Source organism: Ascaphus truei, unplaced genomic scaffold (assembly GCF_040206685.1).
Source record: "Ascaphus truei isolate aAscTru1 unplaced genomic scaffold, aAscTru1.hap1 HAP1_SCAFFOLD_1378, whole genome shotgun sequence".
In the NCBI taxonomy this organism is placed as follows: domain Eukaryota; kingdom Metazoa; phylum Chordata; class Amphibia; order Anura; family Ascaphidae; genus Ascaphus; species Ascaphus truei.
In genome coordinates, this window is record NW_027454257.1 from 46,140 (window position 1) to 68,736 (window position 22,597).

The 22,597-nt window shown below is 52.6% G+C and overlaps 1 protein-coding gene across 1 annotated transcript; it reads left to right on the forward strand.

The window, feature by feature from the left end:
• Window positions 1-70: 70 nt before the first annotated feature.
• TBKBP1 (TBK1 binding protein 1) lies at window positions 71-22,161 on the forward strand (the record flags this gene model as incomplete). The annotated part of the gene is made up of 5 exons (XM_075581504.1): window positions 71-786; window positions 12,491-12,595; window positions 12,679-12,783; window positions 14,834-14,984; window positions 21,977-22,161. Coding segments are annotated over exons 1-5 (771 nt in total), but the record flags the coding sequence as incomplete, so codon positions are not given.
• Between the last annotated feature and the right edge of the window lie 436 nt (window positions 22,162-22,597).

Consider the following 22,597-nt stretch of genomic DNA (forward strand, 5'->3'; position numbering starts at 1 on the left):
TGTGTGTGTGTGTGTGAGTGAGGAGGGGTACGCGGTGTGTGGAGGGGTACACGGGGTGTGTGAGAGGAGGGGTACAGTGTGTGTGTGGAGGGGTACACAGTGTGTGAGTGTAGGGGTACACGTGTGAGTGTCAGAGATGGGGTACACTGTGTGTGTGGAGGGGTACACTGTGTGTGTGTCAGACAGCTGAGGGACTGGATTAAATGTCCTGGTCGGAAATCGCACTCACACCTTGTCTGCACCCAAGTGATGCGGAGCCAGGATCCTGCCCCCCCACACCGGCAGTAAGGCACCGCAGGGGGTTCTGTGACCTTCACGGGATCTGTTGGTGAGCTCACCAGTGTGTGGTGGTCTCAGGAGAGGTATAGGAGCCCCCGTCTCTAGGACCCCCCCGTCTCTAGGGACCCCCCATCTCTAGGACCCCCCCGTCTCTAGGACCCCTCCGGACAGGGCTGCGCGTGCGTGCGTGTGTGACACGCGTCCGCAGGAACACTGCCGTCCTCGCAAGGCGCCCGGCGCCGAGGGATCCGCACGGGTTGGCTCCTCCCCCTGCGCCTCACCATGGACGCCATGTTTAACGATGACATCAGCATCATCGCCCAAGAGACGCTGGTGCACGAGGAGGACGACTGGCTGGACAGCCCCAACACCGACCTGTCCGGGGACATGTGCTCCGCATCGCACTTTGCGCTCATCACGGCGTACAGCGACATCAAGGAACGCCTGAGCGCGCTGGAGCGGGAGAACGCCGCGCTGCGCAGGAAGCTGAAAGTGTACGAGATCAAGGTGAGCTTATACAGAGAGAGCGCGCTATACAGGGAGAGAACACATCACCTGTAAGAGGAGGGATAGGTACAGGACAGTTATAGGGGGAGGGGTCCCTGTAATAGAGGAGAGATAGGTACAGGATAGTTATAGGGGGAGGGGTCCCTGTAATAGAGGAGGGATAGGTACAGGACAGTTATAGGGGAGGGGTCCCTGTAATAGAGGAGGGATAGGTACAGGACAGTTATAGGGGAGGGGTCCCTGTAATAGAGGAGGGATAGGTACAGGACAGTTATATGGAGAGGGGTCCCTGTAATAGAGGGGTGATAGGTACAGGACAGTTATAGGGGAGGGGTCCCTGTAATAGAGGAGAGATAGGTACAGGACAGTTATAGGGGGAGGGGTCCCTGTAATAGAGGAGAGATAGGTACAGGACAGTTATAGGGGGAGGGGTCCCTGTAATAGAGGAGGGATAGGTACAGGACAGTTATAGGGGGAGGGGTCCCTGTAATAGAGGAGGGATAGGTACAGGACAGTTATAGGGGAGGGGTCCCTGTAATAGAGGAGAGATAGGTACAGGACAGTTATAGGGGAGGGGTCCCTGTAATAGAGGAGAGATAGGTACAGGACAGTTATAGGGGAGGGGTCCCTGTAATAGAGGAGGGATAGGTACAGGACAGTTATAGGGGGAGGGGTCCCTGTAATAGAGAGATAGGTACAGGACAGTTATAGGGGGAGGGATCCCTGTAATAGAGGAGAGATAGGTACAGGACAGTTATAGGGGAGGGGTCCCTGTAATAGAGGAGAGATAGGTACAGGACAGTTATAGGGGGAGGGGTCCCTGTAATAGAGGAGAGATAGGTACAGGACAGTTATAGGGGGAGGTGTCCCTGTAATAGAGGAGAGATAGGTACAGGACAGTTATAGGGGGAGGGGTCCCTGTAATAGAGGAGAGATAGGTACAGGACAGTTATAGGGGGAGGGGTCCCTGTAATAGAGGAGGGATAGGTACAGGACAGTTATAGGGGGAGGGGTCCCTGTAATAGAGGAGAGATAGGTACAGGACAGTTATAGGGGAGAGGTCCCTGTAATAGAGGAGGGATAGGTACAGGACAGTTATAGGGGGAGGGGTCCCTGTAATAGAGGAGAGATAGGTACAGGACAGTTATAGGGGAGGGATCCCTGTAATAGAGGAGAGATAGGTACAGGACAGTTATAGGGGGAGGGGTCCCTGTAATAGAGGAGGGATAGGTACAGGACAGTTATAGGGGGAGGGGTCCCTGTAATAGAGGAGAGATAGGTACAGGACAGTTACAGGGGGAGCGTCCTGTAATAGAGGAGAGATAGGTACAGGACAGTTATAGGAGAGGGGTCCCTGTAATAGAGGAGAGATAGGTACAGGACAGTTATAGGGAGAGGGGTCCCTGTAATAGAGGAGAGATAGGTACAGGACAGTTATAGGGGGAGGGGGTCCCTGTAATAGAGGAGAGATAGGTACAGGACAGTTATAGGGGAGGGGTCCCTGTAATAGAGGAGAGATAGGTACAGGACAGTTATAGGGGGAGGGGTCCCTGTAATAGAGGAGAGATAGGTACAGGACAGTTATAGGGGAGGGGTCCCTGTAATAGAGGAGGGATAGGTACAGGACAGTTATAGGGGAGGGATCCCTGTAATAGAGGAGGGATAGGTACAGGACAGTTATAGGGGGAGGGGTCCCTGTAATAGAGAGATAGGTACAGGACAGTTATAGGGGGAGGGATCCCTGTAATAGAGGAGAGATAGGTACAGGACAGTTATAGGGGAGAGGTCCCTGTAATAGAGGAGAGATAGGTACAGGACAGTTATAGGGGGAGGGTCCCTGTAATAGAGGAGAGATAGGTACAGGACAGTTATAGGGGGAGGGGTCCTTGTAATAGAGAGATAGGTACAGGACAGTTATAGGGGGACGGGTCCCTGTAATAGAGGAGAGATAGGTACAGGACAGTTATAGGGGGAGGGGTCCCTGTAATAGAGGAGTGATAGGTACAGGATAGTTATAGGGGGAGGGGTCCCTGTAATAGAGGAGAGATAGGTACAGGACAGTTATAGGGGGAGGGATCCCTGTAATAGAGGAGAGATAGGTACAGGACAGTTATAGGGGAGAGGTCCCTGTAATAGAGGAGGGATAGGTACAGGACAGTTATAGGGGAGGGATCCCTGTAATAGAGGAGAGATAGGTACAGGACAGTTATAGGGGGAGGGGTCCCTGTAATAGAGGAGGGATAGGTACAGGACAGTTATAGGGGGAGGGGTCCCTGTAATAGAGGAGAGATAGGTACAGGACAGTTACAGGGGGAGCGTCCTGTAATAGAGGAGAGATAGGTACAGGACAGTTATAGGGGAGGGGTCCCTGTAATAGAGTAGAGATAGGTACAGGACAGTTATAGGGGAAGGGGTCCCTGTAATAGAGGAGTGATAGGTACAGGATAGTTATAGGGGGAGGGGTCCCTGTAATAGAGGAGAGATGGGTACAGGACAGTTATAGGGGGAGGGGTCCCTGTAATAGAGGAGTGATAGGTACAGGATAGTTATAGGGGGAGGGGTCCCTGTAATAGAGGAGAGATAGGTACAGGACAGTTATAGGGGGAGGGATCCCTGTAATAGAGGAGAGATAGGTACAGGACAGTTATAGGGGAGAGGTCCCTGTAATAGAGGAGGGATAGGTACAGGACAGTTATAGGGGAGGGATCCCTGTAATAGAGGAGAGATAGGTACAGGACAGTTATAGGGGGAGGGGTCCCTGTAATAGAGGAGGGATAGGTACAGGACAGTTATAGGGGGAGGGGTCCCTGTAATAGAGGAGAGATAGGTACAGGACAGTTACAGGGGGAGCGTCCTGTAATAGAGGAGAGATAGGTACAGGACAGTTATAGGGGAGGGGTCCCTGTAATAGAGGAGAGATAGGTACAGGACAGTTATAGGGGAAGGGTCCCTGTAATAGAGGAGAGATAGGTACAGGACAGTTATAGGGGGAGGGGTCCCTGTAATAGAGGAGAGATAGGTACAGGACAGTTATAGGGGGAGGGGTCCCTGTAATAGAGGAGAGATAGGTACAGGACAGTTATAGGGGGAGGGGTCCCTGTAATAGAGGAGAGATAGGTACAGGACAGTTATAGGGGGAGGGGTCCCTGTAATAGAGGAGAGATAGGTACAGGACAGTTATAGGGGGATGGGTCCCTGTAATAGAGGGGGGATAGGTACAGGACAGTTATAGGGGGAGGGGTCCCTGTAATAGAGGAGAGATAGGTACCGGACAGTTATAGGGGGAGGGGTCCCTGTAATAGAGGAGAGATAGGTACAGGACAGTTATAGGGGGAGGGGTCCCTGTAATAGAGGAGAGATAGGTACAGGACAGTTATAGGGGAGGGGTCCCTGTAATAGAGGAGAGATAGGTACAGGACAGTTATAGGGGGAGGGGTCCCTGTAATAGAGGAGAGATAGGTACAGGACAGTTATAGGGGAGGGGGTCCCTGTAATAGAGGAGAGATGGGTACAGGACAGTTATAGGGGGAGGGGTCCCTGTAATAGAGGAGAGATAGGTACAGGACAGTTATAGGGGGAGGGGTCCCTGTAATAGAGGAGGGATAGGTACAGGACAGTTATAGGGGAAGGGGTCCCTGTAATAGAGGAGAGATAGGTACAGGACAGTTATAGGGAGAGGGGTCCCTGTAATAGAGGGGAGATAGGTACAGGACAGTTATAGGGGGAGGGGTCCCTGTAATAGAGGAGTGATGGGTACAGGACAGTTATAGGGGGAGGGGTCCCTGAAATAGAGGAGAGATAGGTACAGGACAGTTATAGGGGAGGGGTCCCTGTAATAGAGGAGAGATAGGTACAGGACAGTTATAGGGGGGGTCCCTGTAATAGAGGAGAGATAGGTACAGGACAGTTATAGGGGGAGGGGTCCCTGTAATAGAGGAGAGATAGGTACAGGACAGTTATAGGGGGAGGGGTCCCTGTAATAGAGGAGAGATAGGTACAGGACAGTTATAGGGGGAGGGGTCCCTGTAATAGAGGAGGGATAGGTACAGGACAGTTATAGGGGGAGGGGTCCCTGTAATGGAGGAGAGATAGGTACAGGACAGTTATAGGGGGAGGGGTCCCTGTAATAGAGGAGAGATAGGTACAGGACAGTTATAGGGGGAGGTGTCCCTGTAATAGAGGAGAGATAGGTACAGGACAGTTATAGGGGGAGAGGTCCCTGTAATAGAGGAGAGATAGGTACAGGACTGTTATAGGGGGAGGGGTCCCTGTAATAGAGGAGAGATAGGTACAGGACAGTTATAGGGGGAGGGGTCCCTGTAATAGAGGAGGGATAGGTACAGGACAGTTATAGGGGGAGGGGTCCCTGTAATAGAGGAGAGATAGGTACAGGACAGTTATAGGGGGAGGGGTCCCTGTAATAGAGGAGGGATAGGTACAGGACAGTTATAGGGGGAGGGGTCCCTGTAATAGAGGAGAGATAGGTACAGGACAGTTATAGGGGGAGGGTCCCTGTAATAGAGGAGAGATAGGTACAGGACAGTTATAGGGGGAGGGGTCCTTGTAATAGAGAGATAGGTACAGGACAGTTATAGGGGGAGGGGTCCCTGTAATAGAGGAGAGATAGGTACAGGACAGTTATAGGGGAGGGGTCCCTGTAATAGAGGAGAGATAGGTACAGGACAGTTATAGGGGGAGGGTCCCTGTAATAGAGGAGGGATAGGTACAGGACAGTTATAGGGGGAGGGGTCCCTGTAATAGAGGAGAGATAGGTACAGGACAGTTATAGGGGGAGGGGTCCCTGTAATAGAGGAGAGATGGGTACAGGACAGTTATAGGGGGAGGGGTCCCTGTAATAGAGGAGGGATAGGTACAGGACAGTTATAGGGGGAGGGTCCCTGTAATAGAGGAGAGATAGGTACAGGACAGTTATAGGGGGAGGGGTCCCTGTAATAGAGGAGAGATAGGTACAGGACAGTTATAGGGGGAGGGGTCCCTGTAATAGAGGAGAGATAGGTACAGGACAGTTATAGGGGGAGGGGTCCCTGTAATAGAGGGGAGATAGGTACAGGACAGTTATAGGGGGAGGGGTCCCTGTAATAGAGGAGAGATAGGTACAGGGCAGTTATATGGGGAGGGTCCCTGTAATAGAGGAGAGATAGGTACAGGACAGTTATAGGGGGAGGGGTCCCTGTAATAGAGGAGAGATAGGTACAGGACAGTTATAGGGGGAGGGGTCCCTGTAATAGAGGAGAGATAGGTACAGGACAGTTATAGGGGGAGGGGTCCCTGTAATAGAGGAGAGATAGGTACAGGGCAGTTATAGGGGGAGGGTCCCTGTAATAGAGGAGAGATAGGTACAGGACAGTTATAGGGGGAGGGGTCCCTGTAATAGAGGAGAGATAGGTACAGGACAGTTATAGGGAGAGGGGTCCCTGTAATAGAGGAGAGATAGGTACAGGACAGTTATAGGGGGAGGGGTCCCTGTAATAGAGGAGAGATAGGTACAGGACAGTTATAGGGGGAGGGGTCCCTGTAATAGAGGGGAGATAGGTACAGGACAGTTATAGGGGGAGGGGTCCCTGTAATAGAGGAGAGATAGGTACAGGACAGTTATAGGGGGAGGGGTCCCTGTAATAGAGGAGTGATCGGTACAGGACAGTTACAGGGGGAGGGTCCCTGTAATAGAGGAGAGATAGGTACAGGACAGTTATAGGGGGAGGGGTCTCTGTAATACAGGAGAGATAGGTACAGGACAGTTATAGGGGAGGGGTCCCTGTAATAGAGGAGTGATGGGTACAGGACAGTTATAGGGGGAGGGATCCCTGTAATAGAGGAGAGATAGGTACAGGACAGTTATAGGGGGAGGGTCTCTGTAATAGAGGGGTGATAGGTACAGGACAGTTATAGGGGGAGGGGCCCCTGTAATAGAGGAGGGATAGGTACAGGACAGTAATAGGGGGAGGGGTCCCTGTAATAGAGGAGAGATAGGTACAGGACAGTTATAGGGGGAGGGGTCCCTGTAATAGAGGAGAGATAGGTACAGGACAGTTATAGGGGGAGGGTCCCTTTAATAGAGGAGAGATAGGTACAGGACAGTTATAGGGGGAGGGGTCCCTGTAATAGAGGAGAGATAGGTACAGGACAGTTATAGGGGGAGGGGTCCCTGTAATAGAGGAGGGATAGGTACAGGACAGTTATAGGGGGAGGGTCCCTGTAATAGAGGAGAGATAGGTACAGGACAGTTATAGGGGGAGGGGTCCCTGTAATAGAGGAGGGATAGGTACAGGACAGTTATAGGGGGAGGGGTCCCTGTAATAGAGGAGAGATGGGTACAGGACAGTTATAGGGGGAGGGATCCCTGTAATAGAGGAGAGATAGGTACAGGACAGTTATAGGGGGAGGGGTCCCTGTAATAGAGGAGAGATAGGTACAGGACAGTTATAAGGGGAGGGGTCCCTGTAATAGAGGAGAGATAGGTACAGGACAGTTATAGGGGGAGGGTCCCTGTAATAGAGGAGGGATAGGTACAGGACAGTTATAGGGGAGGGGTCCCTGTAATAGAGGAGGGATAGGTACAGGACAGTTATAGGGGGAGGGTCCCTGTAATAGAGGAGAGATAGGTACAGGACAGTTATAGGGGAGGGGTCCCTGTAATAGAGGAGAGATAGGTACAGGACAGTTATAGGGGAGGGATCCCTGTAATAGAGGAGAGATAGGTACGGGACAGTTATAGGGGGAGGGGTCCCTGTAATAGAGGAGAGATAGGTACAGGACAGTTATAGGGTGAGGGACAGATGATAGGTACAGGACAGTTATAGGGTGAGGGACAGATGATAGGTACAGGACAGTTATAGGGTGAGGGACAGATGTAGGTACAGGACAGTTATAGGGTGAGGGACAGATGATAGGTACAGGACAGTTATAGGGTGAGGGTCCCTGTAATAGAGGAGGGATAGGTACGGGTCAGTTATAGGGGGAGGGTCCCTGTAATAGAGGAGGGATAGGTACAGGACAGTTATAGGGGAGGGGTCCCTGTAATAGAGGAGGGATAGGTACAGGACAGTTATAGGGGGAGGGGTCCCTGTAATAGAGGAGAGATAGGTACAGGACAGTTATAGGGGGAGGGACAGATGATAGGTACAGGACAGTTATAGGGTGAGGGACAGATGATAGGTACAGGACAGTTATAGGGTGAGGGACAGATGTAGGTACAGGACAGTTATAGGGTGAGGGACAGATGATAGGTACAGGACAGTTATAGGGTGAGGGACAGATGATAGGTACAGGACAGTTATAGGGTGAGGGACAGATGTAGGTACAGGACAGTTATAGGGTGAGGGACAGATGATAGGTACAGGACAGTTATAGGGTGAGGGGACAGATGATAGGTACAGGACAGTTATAGGGTGAGGGGACAGATGATAGGTACAGGACAGTTATAGGGTGAGAGACAGATGATAGGTACAGGACAGTTATAGGGTGAGGGACAGGTGATGGGTACAGACAGTTATAGGGTGAGGGGACAGATGATAGGTACAGGACAGTTATAGGGTGAGGGACAGGTGATAGGTACAGGACAGTTATAGGGTGAGAGACAGATGATAGGTACAGGACAGTTATAGGGTGAGAGACAGATGATAGGTACAGGACAGTTATAGGGTGAGGGACTGATGATAGGTACAGGACAGTTATAGGGGGAGGGACAGGTGATAGGTACAGGACAGTTATAGGTTGAGGGACAGATGCTAGGTACAGGACAGTTATAGGGTGAGGGACTGATGATAGGTACAGGACAGTTATAGGGTGAGAGACAGGTGATAGGTACAGGACAGTTATAGGGTGAGGGACAGATGATAGGTACAGGACAGTTATAGGGTGAGAGACAGATGATAGGTACAGGACAGTTATAGGGTGAGGGGACAGGTGATAGGTACAGGACAGTTATAGGTTGAGGGACAGATGCTAGGTACAGGACAGTTATAGGGTGAGGGACAGATGATAGGTACAGGACAGTTATAGGGTGAGGGACATGTGATAGGTACAGGACAGTTATAGGGTGAGGGACATGTGATAGGTACAGGACAGTTATAGGGTGAGGGACAGATGTTAGGTACAGGACAGTTATAGGGTGAGGGACAGATGATAGGTACAGGACAGTTATAGGGTGAGGGACAGATGATAGGTACAGGACAGTTATAGGGTGAGGGACAGATGATAGGTACAGGACAGTTATAGGGTGAGGGGATAGATGATAGGTACAGGACAGTTATAGGGTAAGGGACAGATGATAGGTACAGGACAGTTATAGGGTAAGGGACAGATGATAGGTACAGGACAGTTATAGGATGAGGGACAGATGATAGGTACAGGACAGTTATAGGGTGAGGGACAGATGATAGGTACAGGACAGTTATAGGGTGAGCGGACAGGTGATAGGTACAGGACAGTTATAGGGTGAGGGGACAGGTGATAGGTACAGGACAGTTATAGGGTGAGGGACAGGTGATAGGTACAGGACAGTTATAGGGTGAGGGACAGATGATAGGTACAGGACAGTTATAGGGTGAGGGGACAGATGATAGGTACAGGACAGTTATAGGGTGAGGGACAGGTGATAGGTACAGGACAGTTATAGGGTGAGGGACAGGTGATAGGTACAGGACAGTTATAGGGTGAGGGACAGGTGATAGGTACAGGACAGATATAGGGTGAGGGACAGGTGATAGGTACAGGACAGTTATAGGGAGAGGGGACAGGTGATAGGTACAGGACAGTTATAGGGTGAGGGACAGATGATAGGTACAGGACAGTTCTAGGGTGAGGGGACAGATGATAGGTACAGGACAGTTATAGGGTGAGGGACAGATGATAGGTACAGGACAGTTATAGGGTGAGGGACAGGTGATAGGTACAGGACAGTTATAGGGTGAGGGACAGATGATAGGTACAGGACAGTTATAGGGTGAGGGGACAGATGATAGGTACAGGACAGTTATAGGGTGAGGGACAGATGATAGGTACAGGACAGTTATAGGGTGAGGGACAGGTGATAGGTACAGGACAGTTATAGGGTGAGGGACAGATGATAGGTACAGGACAGTTATAGGGTGAGGGGACAGATGATAGGTACAGGACAGTTATAGGGTGAGGGACAGGTGATAGGTACAGGACAGTTATAGGGTGAGGGACAGATGATAGGTACAGGAAAGTTATAGGGTGAGGGACAGATGATAGGTACAGGACATGTTTAGGGTGAGGGACAGTTATAGGGTGAGGGGACAGATGATAGGTACAGGACAGTTATAGGGTGAGGGGACAGATGATAGGTACAGGACAGTTATAGGGCGAGGGACATATGATAGGTACAGGACAGTTATAGGGTGAGGGACAGATGATAGGTACAGGACAGTTATAGGGTGAGGGACAGTTATAGGGTGAGGGGACAGATGATGGGTACAGGACAGTTATAGGGTGAGGGGACAGATGATAGGTACAGGACAGTTATAGGGTGAGAGACAGATGATAGGTACAGGACAGTTATAGGGTGAGGGGACAGGTGATAGGTACAGGACAGTTATAGGGTGAGGGACAGGTGATAGGTACAGGACAGTTATAGGGTGAGGGACAGATGATAGGTACAGGACAATTATAGGGTGAGGGGACCGATGATAGGTACAGGACAGTTATAGGGTGAGGGGACAGATGATAGGTACAGGACAGTTATAGGGTGAGGGACAGGTGATAGGTACAGGACAGTTATAGGGTGAGGGGACAGATGATAGGTACAGGACAGTTATAGGGTGAGGGACAGGTCATAGGTACAGGACAGTTATAGGGTGAGGGACAGATGATAGGTACAGGACAGTTATAGGGTGAGGGACAGATGATAGGTACAGGACAGTTATAGGGTGAGGGACAGATGATAGGTACAGGACAGTTATAGGTTGAGGGACAGGTGATAGGTACAGGACAGTTATAGGGTGAGGGACAGCTGATAGGTACAGGACAGTTATAGGGTGAGGGACAGATGATAGGTACAGGACAGTTATAGGGTGAGGGACAGATGATAGGTACAGGACAGTTATAGGGTGAGGGACAGGTGATAGGTACAGGACAGTTATTGGGTGAGGGGACAGATGATAGGTACAGGACAGTTATAGGGTGAGGGACAGGTGATAGGTACAGGACAGTTATAGGGTGAGGGACAGATGATAGGTACAGGACAGTTATAGGGTGAGGGACAGGTGATAGGTACAGGACAGTTATAGGGTGAGGGACAGATGATAGGTACAGGACAGTTTTAGGGTGAGGCACAGATGATAGGTACAGGACAGTTATAGGGTGAGGGACAGATGATAGGTACAGGACAGTTTTAGGGTGAGGCACAGATGATAGGTACAGGACAGTTATAGGGTGAGGGACAGATGATAGGTACAGGACAGTTATAGGGTGAGGGGACAGATGATAGGTACAGGACAGTTATAGGGTGAGGGACAGATGATAGGTACAAGACAGTTATAGGGTGAGGGGACAGATGATAGGTACAGGACAGTTATAGGGTGAGGGACAGATGATAGGTACAGGACAGTTATAGGGTGAGGGACAGATGATAGGTACAGGACAGTTATAGGATGAGGGACAGGTGATAGGTACAGGACAGTTATAGGGTGAGGGGACAGATGATAGGTACAGGACAGTTATAGGGTGAGAGACAGATGATAGGTACAGGACCGTTATAGGGTGAGGGACAGATGATAGGTACAGGACAGTTATAGGGTGATGGACAGATGATAGGTACAGGACAGTTATAGGGTGAGGGACAGATGATAGGTACAGGACAGTAATAGGGTGATGGACAGATGATAGGTACAGGACAGTTATAGGGTGAGGGACAGGTGATAGGTACAGGACAGTAATAGGGTGAGGGACAGATGATAGGTACAGGACAGTAATGGGGTGAGGGACAGGTGATAGGTACAGGACAGTAATAGGGTGAGGGACAGATGATAGGTACAAGACAGTTATAGGGTGAGGGGACAGATGATAGGTACAGGACAGTTATAGGGTGAGGGACAGATTATAGGTACAGGACAGTTATAGGGTGAGGGACAGATGATAGGTACAGGACAGTTATAGGATGAGGGACAGGTGATAGGTACAGGACAGTTATAGGGTGAGGGGACAGATGATAGGTACAGGACAGTTATAGGGTGAGAGACAGATGATAGGTACAGGACAGTTATAGGGTGAGGGACAGGTGATAGGTACAGGACAGTTATAGGGTGAGGGACAGATGATAGGTACAGGACAGTTATAGGGTGAGGGACAGATGATAGGTACAGGACAGTTATAGGGTGAGGGGACAGATGATAGGTACAGGACAGTTATAGGGTGATGGACAGATGATAGGTACAGGACAGTTATAGGGTGAGGGGACAGATGATAGGTACAGGACAGTTATAGGGTGAGAGACAGATGATAGGTACAGGACAGTTATAGGGTGAGGGACAGGTGATAGGTACAGGACAGTTATAGGGTGAGGGACAGATGATAGGTACAGGACAGTTATAGGGTGAGGGACAGATGATAGGTACAGGACAGTAATGGGGTGAGGGACAGGTGATAGGTACAGGACAGTTATAGGGTGAGGGACAGATGATAGGTACAGGACAGTAATGGGGTCCCCTTTGCTTCTCCCCAGTACCCCGTTATCTCGGAGTTTGGGGATGATCGGAGCTTTTCTCTGTACGACTCCAAAGAGAATTCGCTGCTGAGGACGGAGACGAACGAGTTATTACAGCGTGAGGTGAGACCGCGTGACACACGGACACCGCGTGTGTTACATGTATGTACCTGCCGGTCACGCAGTTTCCGCTTCTGTCTCTGCAGCTTCAGAAGAGGAAAGAGAACGATGCACAGGTGGGGGAAATGGTGCGAGCGTGCGAGAAAATGTGCGCGGAGAGGAGTGAGCTGCAGGAGGAGCTGAGCGACATGGTGAGTGTGCGAGGGGGTAAGCGTGCGAGAAAATGTGCGCGGAGAGGAGTGAGCTGCAGGAGGAGCTGAGCGACATGGTGAGTGTGCGAGAGGGTGAGCGTGCTAGTGGGTGAGCGTGCGAGAAAATGTGCGCGGAGAGGAGTGAGCTGCAGGAAGAGCTGAGCGACATGGTGAGTGTGCGAGAGGGTGAGTGTGCGAGGGGGTGAGTGTGCGAGGGGGTGAGTGTGCGAGAAAATGTGCGCGGAGAGGAGTGAGCTGCAGGAGGAGCTGAGCGACATGGTGAGTGTGCGAGGGCGTGAGCGTGCGAGAAAATGTGCGCGGAGAGGAGTGAGCTGCAGGAGGAGCTGAGCGACATGGTGAGTGTGCGAGGGCGTGAGCGTGCGAGAAAATGTGCGTGGAGAGGAGTGAGCTGCAGGAGGAGCTGAGCGACATGGTGAGTGTGCGAGGGGGTGAGCGTGCGAGAAAATGTGTGCGGAGAGGAGTGAGCTGCAGGAGGAGCTGAGCGACATGGTGAGTGTGCGAGGGGGTGAGCGTGCGAGAAAATGTGTGCGGAGAGGAGTGAGCTGCAGGAGGAGCTGAGCGACATGGTGAGTGTGCGAGGGCGTGAGCGTGCGAGAAAATGTGCGCGGAGAGGAGTGAGCTGCAGGAGGAGCTGAGCGACATGGTGAGTGTGCGAGGGGGTGAGCGTGCGAGAAAATGTGTGCGGAGAGGAGTGAGCTGCAGGAGCTGAGCGACATGGTGAGTGTGCAAGGGGGTGAGTGTTATTACAGAGGGGCCTGGTTCTGACCCACGTGGCTCACGTTATATACACAGTGTAATTGTTATTACAGAGGGGCCTGGTTCTGACCCACGTGGCTCACGTTATACACAGTATACATGTTATTACAGAGGGGCCTGGTTCTGACCCACGTGGCTCACGTTATACACAGTGTAATTGTTATTACAGAGGGGCCTGGTTCTGGCCCACGTGGCTCACGTTATACACAGTGTAATTGTTATTACAGAGGGGCCTGGTTCTGACCCACGTGGCTCACGTTATACACAGTGTAATTGTTATTACAGAGGGGCCTGGTTCTGACCCACGTGGCTCACGTTATACACAGTGTAATTGTTATTACAGAGGGGCCTGGTTCTGACCCACGTGGCTCACGTTATACACAGTGTAATTGTTATTACAGAGGGGTCTGGTTTTGACCCACGTGGCTCACGTTATACACAGTGTAATTGTTATTACAGAGGGGCCTGGTTCTGACCCACGTGGCTCACGTTATATACAGTGTAATTGTTATTACAGAGGGGCCTGGTTCTGACCCACGTGGCTCACGTTATACACAGTGTAATTGTTATTACAGAGGGGCCTGGTTCTGACCCACGTGGCTCACGTTATACACAGTGTAATTGTTATTACAGAGGGGCCTGGTTCTGACCCACGTGGCTCACGTTATACACAGTGTACATGTTATTACAGAGGGGCCTGGTTCTGACCCACGTGGCTCACTTTATACACACAGTGTAATTGTTATTACAGAGGGGCCTGGCTCTGACCCACGTGGCTCACGTTATACACAGTGTAAATGTTATTACAGAGGGGCCTGGTTCTGACCCACGTGGCTCACGTTATACACAGTGTAATTGTTATTACAGAGGGGCCTGGTTCTGACCCACGTGGCTCACGTTATACACAGTGTATATGTTATTACAGAGGGGCCTGGTTCTGACCCACGTGGCTCACGTTATACACAGTGTAATTGTTATTACAGAGGGGCCTGGTTCTGACCCACTTGGCTCACGTTATACACAGTGTAAATGTTATTACAGAGGGGCCTGGTTCTGACCCACGTGGCTCACGTTATACACAGTGTAATTGTTATTACAGAGGGGCCTGGTTCTGACCCACGTGGCTCACGTTATACACAGTGTACATGTTATTACAGAGGGGCCTGGTTCTGACCCACGTGGCTCACGTTATACACAGTGTAATTGTTATTACAGAGGGGCCTGGTTCTGACCCACGTGGCTCACGTTATACACAGTGTAATTGTTATTACAGAGGGGCCTGGTTCTGACCCACGTGGCTCACATCCAGTCCCTGGAGCAGCAGCTGCAGCACTGCACCGAGCCACACCCGTTCCCCGGTTCTGCTCTTTCGGACCCAGCCATGCAGTACCTGTCCCTGCACCACGGCTCGGACACGTCCCACGGTGAGGGGGACACGGAGGATATGGGGTCTATACAGGGGGGGACACGGAGGATATGGGGTCTATACAGGGGGGGACACAGAGGATATGGGGTCTATACAGGGGGGACACGGAGGATATGGGGTCTATACAGGGGGGGACACAGAGGATATGGGGTCTATACAGGGGGGGACACGGAGGATATGGGGTCTATACAGGGGGGGACACAGAGGATATGGGGTCTATACAGGGGGGGACACGGAGGATATGGGGTCTATACATTACAGGTGGGGGGTTATTCTGACATTACAGGGGGCAGTAGGTGGGGGGTTATTCTGACATTACAGGGGGCAGTAGGTGGGGGGGGTATTCTGACATTACAGGGGTCAGTAGGTGTGGGGGGGTATTCTGACATTACAGGGGTCAGTAGGTGGGGGGGTATTCTGACATTACAGGAGTCAGTAGGTGGGGGGGTATTCTGACATTACAGGGGGCAGTAGGTGGGGGGGTATTCTGACATTACAGGGGGCAGTAGGTGGGGGGGGGGGTATTCTGACATTACAGGGGTCAGTAGGTGGGGGGTATTCTGACATTACAGGGGTCAGTAGGTGGGGGGGGGTATTCTGACATTACAGGGGGCAGTAGGTGGGGGGGTATTCTGACATTACAGGGGTCAGTAGGTGGGGGGGTATTCTGACATTACAGGGGGCAGTAGGTGGGGGGGGGTATTCTGACATTACAGGGGTCAGTAGGTGGGGGGTATTCTGACATTACAGGGGTCAGTAGGTGGGGGGGGGTATTCTGACATTACAGGGGGCAGTAGGTGGGGGGGTATTCTGACATTACAGGGGTCAGTAGGTGGGGGGGTATTCTGACATTACAGGGGGCAGTAGGGGGGGGGGTATTCTGACATTACAGGGGTCAGTAGGTGGGGGGGTATTCTGACATTTCAGGGGTCAGTAGGTGGGGGGGGTATTCTGACATTACAGGGGGCAGTAGGTGGGGGGGGGGGGTTCTGACATTACAGGGGTCAGTAGGTGGGGGGGGGGGGGTATTCTGACATTACAGGGGTCAGTAGGTGGGGGGGTATTCTGACATTACAAGGGGCAGTAGGTGGGGGGGTATTCTGACATTACAGGGGTCAGTAGGTGGGGGGGTATTCTGACATTACAGGGGGCAGTAGGTGGGGGGGTATTCTGACATTACAGGGGTCAGTAGGTGGGGGGGGTATTCTGACATTACAGGGGTCAGTAGGTGGGGTGGTATTCTGAAATTACAGGGGTCAGTAGGTGGGGGGGGGGGTATTCTGACATTACAGGGGTCAGTAGGTGGGGGGTGTATTCTGACATTACAGGGGGCAGTAGGTGGGGGGGTATTCTGACATTACAGGGGTCAGTAGGTGGGGGGGGTATTCTGACATTACAGGGGGACGTCGGGGGGGGGTATTCTGACATTACAGGGGTCAGTAGGTGGAGGGGTATTCTGACATTACAGGGGTCAGTAGGTGGGGGGTATTCTGACATTACAGGGGTCAGTAGGTGTGGGGGGGTATTCTGACACTACAGGGGGCAGTAGGTGGGGGGGGTATTCTGACATTACACGGGTCAGTAGGTGGGGGGGGGGGGTATTCTGACATTACAGGGGTCAGTAGGTGGGGGGGGGTATTCTGACATTACAGGGGTCAGTAGGTGGGGGGGGTATTCTGACATTACAGGGGTCAGTAGGTGGAGGGGGGTATTCTAACATTACACGGGTCAGTAGGTGGGGGGGGGGTATTCTGACATTACAGGGGTCAGTAGGTGGGGGGGGGTATTCTGACATTACAGGGGTCAGTAGGTGGGGGGGGGGTATTCTGACATTACAGGGGGCAGTAGGTGGGGGGGTATTCTGACATTACAGGGGGCAGTAGGTGGGGGGGTATTCTGACATTACAGGGGTCAGTAGGTGGGGGGGGTATTCTGACATTACAGGGGTCAGTAGGTGGGGTGGTATTCTGAAATTACAGGGGTCAGTAGGTGGGGGGGGGGTATTCTGACATTACATGGGTCAGTAGGTGGGGGGTGTATTCTGACATTACAGGGGGCAGTAGGTGGGGGGGTATTCTGACATTACAGGGGTCAGTAGGTGGGGGGGGTATTCTGACATTACAGGGGGACGTCGGGGGGGGTATTCTGACATTACAGGGGTCAGTAGGTGGAGGGGTATTCTGACATTACAGGGGTCAGTAGGTGGGGGGTATTCTGACATTACAGGGGTCAGTAGGTGTGGGGGGGTATTCTGACACTACAGGGGGCAGTAGGTGGGGGGGGTATTCTGACATTACACGGGTCAGTAGGTGGGGGGGGGGTATTCTGACATTACAGGGGTCAGTAGGTGGGGGGGGGTATTCTGACATTACAGGGGTCAGTAGGTGGGGGGGGTATTCTGACATTACAGGGGTCAGTAGGTGGAGGGGGGTATTCTAACATTACACGGGTCAGTAGGTGGGGGGGGGGTATTCTGACATTACAGGGGTCAGTAGGTGGGGGGGGGTATTCTGACATTACAGGGGTCAGTAGGTGGGGGGGGGGTATTCTGACATTACAGGGGGCAGTAGGTGGGGGGGTATTCTGACATTACAGGGGGCAGTAGGTGGGGGGGGTATTCTGACATTACACGGGTCAGTAGGTGGGGGGGGGGTATTCTGACATTACAGGGGTCAGTAGGTGGGGGGGGGTATTCTGACATTACAGGGGTCAGTAGGTGGGGGGGGTATTCTGACATTACAGGGGTCAGTAGGTGGAGGGGGGTATTCTGACATTACACGGGTCAGTAGGTGGGGGGGGGGGTATTCTGACATTACAGGGGTCAGTAGGTGGGGGGGGGTATTCTGACATTACAGGGGTCAGTATGTGGGGGGGGGGGGTATTCTGACATTACAGGGGGCAGTAGGTGGGGGGGTATTCTGACATTACAGGGGGCAGTAGGTGGGGGGGTATTCTGACATTACAGGGGTCAGTATGTGGGGGGTATTCTGACATTACAGGGGTCAGTATGTGGGGGGTATTCTGACATTACAGGGGTCAGTAGGTGGGGGGGGGGTATTCTGACATTACAGGGGTCAGTAGGTGGGGGGGGTATTCTGACATTACAGGGGTCAGTAGGTGGGGGGGGGTATTCTGACATTACAGGGGGCAGTAGGTGGGGGGGTATTCTGACATTACAGGGGTCAGTAGGTGGGGGGGTATTCTGACATTACAGGGGTCAGTAGGTGGGGGGTATTCTGACATTACAGGGGTCAGTAGGTGGGGGGGGGGGTATTCTGACATTACAGGGGTCAGTAGGTGGGGGGGGTATTCTGACATTACAGGGGTCAGTAGGTGGGGGGGTATTCTGACATTACAGGGGTCAGTAGGTGGGGGGGGTATTCTGACATTACAGGGGTCAGTAGGTGGGGGGGTATTCTGACATTACAGGGGGACGTAGGTGGGGGGGTATTCTGACATTACAGGGGTCAGTAGGTGGGGGGGGGTATTCTGAAATTACAGGGGGCAGTAGGTGGGGGGGGGGGGGTATTCTGACATTACAGGGGGCAGTAAGGGGGGGTATTCTGACATTACAGGGGGCAGTATGTGGGGGGGGGTATTCTGACATTACAGGGGTCAGTAGGTGGGGGGGGGTATTCTGACATTACAGGGGTCAGTAGGTGGGGGGGGGTATTCTGACATTACAGGGGGCAGTAGGTGGGGGGGGGGGGTATTCTGACATTACAGGGGTCAGTAGGTGGGGGGTATTCTGACATTACAGGGGTCAGTAGGTGGGGGGGTATTCTGACATTACAGGGGGCAGTATGTGGGGGGAGGGTATTCTGACATTACAGGGGTCAGTAGGTGGGGGGGGTATTCTGACATTACAGGGGGCAGTAGGTGGGGGGGGGGGGTATTCTGACATTACAGGGGTCAGTAGATGGGGGGTATTCTGATATTACAGGGGGCAGTAAGGGGGGGTATTCTGACATTACAGGGGGCAGTATGTGGGGGGGGTATTCTGACATTTACAGGGGGCAGTAGGTGGGGGGGTATTCTGACATTACTGGGGGCAGTATGTGGGGGGGGTATTCTGACATTACAGAGGGCAGTAGGTGGGGGGGGGTATTCTGACATTACAGGGGTCAGTAGGTGGGGGGGTATTCTGACATTACAGGGGGCAGTAAGGGGGGGTATTCTGACATTACAGGGGGCAGTATGTGGGGGGGGGTATTCTGACATTACAGGGGGCAGTATGTGGGGGGGGTATTCTGACATTACAGGGGGCAGTATGTGGGGGGGGTATTCTGACATTACAGGGGGCAGTATGTGGGGGGGGGGTATTCTGACATTACAGGGGGCAGTATGTGGGGGGGGTATTCTGACATTACAGGGGGCAGTAGGTGGGGGGGTATTCTGACATTACAGGGGGCAGTAGGTGGGGGGGGGTATTCTGACATTACAGGGGTCAGTAGGTGGGGGGGTATTCTGACATTACAGGGGTCAGTAGGTGGGGGGGGTATTCTGAGATTACAGGGGTCAGTAGGTGGGGGGGTATTCTGACATTACAGGGGTCAGTAGGTGGGGGGGTATTCTGACATTACAGGGGTCAGTAGGTGGGGGGGGTATTCTGACTTTACAGGGGTCAGTAGGTGGGGGGTATTCTGACATTACAGGGGTCAGTAGGTGGGGGGGGGTATTCTGACATTACAGGGGTCAGTAGGTGGGGGGGGGTATTCTGACATTACAGGGGGCAGTAGGTGGGGGGGGTATTCTGACATTACAGGGGGCAGTATGTGGGGGGGGGGTATTCTGACATTACAGGGGGCAGTATGTGGGGGGGGCTTTTCTGACATTACAGGGGGCAGTATGTGGGGGGGGGGTATTCAGACATTACAGGGGCCAGTATGTTGGGGGGGGGGGGTATTCTGACATTACAGGGGTGAGTAGGTGGGGGGGGGGTATTCTGACATTACAGGGGGCAGTATGTGGGGGGGTATTCTGACATTACAGGGGTCAGTAGGTGGGGGGGGGGTATTCTGACATTACAGGGGGCAGTATGTGGGGTGGGGGGTATTCTGACATTACAGGGGGCAGTATGTGGGGGGGGGTATTCTGACATTACAGGGGGCAGTATGTGGGGGGGGGTATTCTGACATTACAGGGGGCAGTATGTGGGGGGGGTATTCTGACATTACAGGGGGCAGTATGTGGGGGGGGGTATTCTGACATTACAGGGGGCAGTATGTGGGGGGGGGGGGTATTCTGACATTACAGGGGGCAGTATGTGGGGGGGGGGTATTCTGACATTACAGGGGGCAGTATGTGGGGGGGGGTATTCTGACATTACAGGGGCAGTATGTGGGGGGGGGGTATTCTGACATTACAGGGGGCAGTATGTGGGGGGGGGGGTATTCTGACATTACAGGGGGCAGTATGTGGGGGGGGGTATTCTGACATTTCAGGGGGCAGTATGTGGGGGGGGGGGTATTCTGACATTTCAGGGGGCAGTATGTGGGGGGGGGGTATTCTGACATTACAGGGGGCAGTATGTGGGGGGGGGGGTATTCTGACATTACAGGGGGCAGTATGTGGGGGGGGTATTCTGACATTACAGGGGGCAGTATGTGGGGGGGGTATTCTGACATTACAGGGGGCAGTATGTGGGGGGGGTATTCTGACATTACAGGGGGCAGTATGTGGGGGGGGTATTCTGACATTACAGGGGGCAGTATGTGGGGGGGGGGGTATTCTGACATTACAGGGGGCAGTATGTGGGGGGGTATTCTGACATTACAGGGGTCAGTAGGTGGGGGGGTATTCTGACATTACAGGGGTCAGTATGTGGGGGGGGGGTATTCTGACATTACAGGGGGCAGTATGTGGGGGGGGGGGGGTATTCTGACATTACAGGGGGCAGTATGTGGGGGGGGTATTCTGACATTACAGGGGCAGTATGTGGGGGGGGGTATTCTGACATTACAGGGGGCAGTATGTGGGGGGGGGTATTCTGACATTACAGGGGCAGTATGTGGGGGGGGGGTATTCTGACATTACAGGGGGCAGTATGTGGGGGGGGGGGGGGTATTCTGACATTACAGGGGGCAGTATGTGGGGGGGGGTATTCTGACATTACAGGGGCAGTATGTGGGGGGGGGGTATTCTGACATTACAGGGGGCAGTATGTGGGGGGGGTATTCTGACATTACAGGGGGCAGTATGTGGGGGGGGTATTCTGACATTACAGGGGGCAGTATGTGGGGGGGTATTCTGACATTACAGGGGCAGTATGTGGGGGGGGGTATTCTGACATTACAGGGGGCAGTATGTGGGGGGGGGTATTCTGACATTACAGGGGGCAGTATGTGGGGGGGGGTATTCTGACATTACAGGGGGCAGTATGTGGGGGGGTATTCTGACATTACACGGGCAGTATGTGGGGGGGGGGTATTCTGACATTACAGGGGGCAGTATGTGGGGGGGGGGGTATTCTGACATTACAGGGGGCAGTATGTGGGGGGGGGTATTCTGACATTACAGGGGGCAGTATGTGGGGGGGTATTCTGACATTACAGGGGCAGTATGTGGGGGGGGGTATTCTGACATTACAGGGGGCAGTATGTGGGGGGGGGTATTCTGACATTACAGGGGGCAGTATGTGGGGGGGGGTATTCTGACATTACAGGGGGCAGTATGTGGGGGGGTATTCTGACATTACAGGGGCAGTATGTGGGGGGGGGTATTCTGACATTACAGGGGGCAGTATGTGGGGGGGGGGGTATTCTGACATTACAGGGGGCAGTATGTGGGGGGGGGTATTCTGACATTACAGGGGCAGTATGTGGGGGGGGGTATTCTGACATTACAGGGGGCAGTATGTGGGGGGGGTATTCTGACATTACAGGGGGCAGTATGTGGGGGGGGGGTATTCTGACATTACAGGGGGCAGTAGGTGGGGGGGGGGGGGTATTCTGACATTACAGGGCTGTGACACTCTCCCCCCCCCCCCAGTCCTGGAGCACCCCATGAGCTGGGAGGCCTCCCGTAGCCTGGATCTGGGAGCGCAGCGCAGGGAGGCGGAGCTGGAGGAGACGCGGAGAGTGCTGCAGAGCGGGCAGCGCAGGGAGGCGGAGCTGGTGGAGGGATGTCTGCGCCTGGAGGCGGAGCTTAAACAGCTGCGGGAGACACGGGAACAGGTCAGGGGGTCAGGGGGTCAGGGGGTCATCTATCATTCTTTATAATCATCGCTCTGCGCGTTATTATATCTCTCTGCGCGTTATTATATCTCTGCGCGTTATTATATCTCTGCGTGTTATTATATCTCTGCGTGTTATTATATCTCTCTGCGTGTTATTATATCTCTGCGTGTTATTATATCTCTCTGCGCGTTATTATATCTCTCTGCGCGTTATTATATCTCTCTGCGTGTTATTATATCTCTCTGCGTGTTATTATATCTCTCTGCGTGTTATTATCTCTCTGCGTGTTATTATATCTCTGCGTGTTATTATATCTCTGCGTGTTATTATATCTCTGCGTGTTATTATATCTCTCTGCGTGTTATTATATCTCTCTGCGTGTTATTATATCTCTCTGCGTGTTATTATAGCTCTGCGTGTTATTATATCTCTG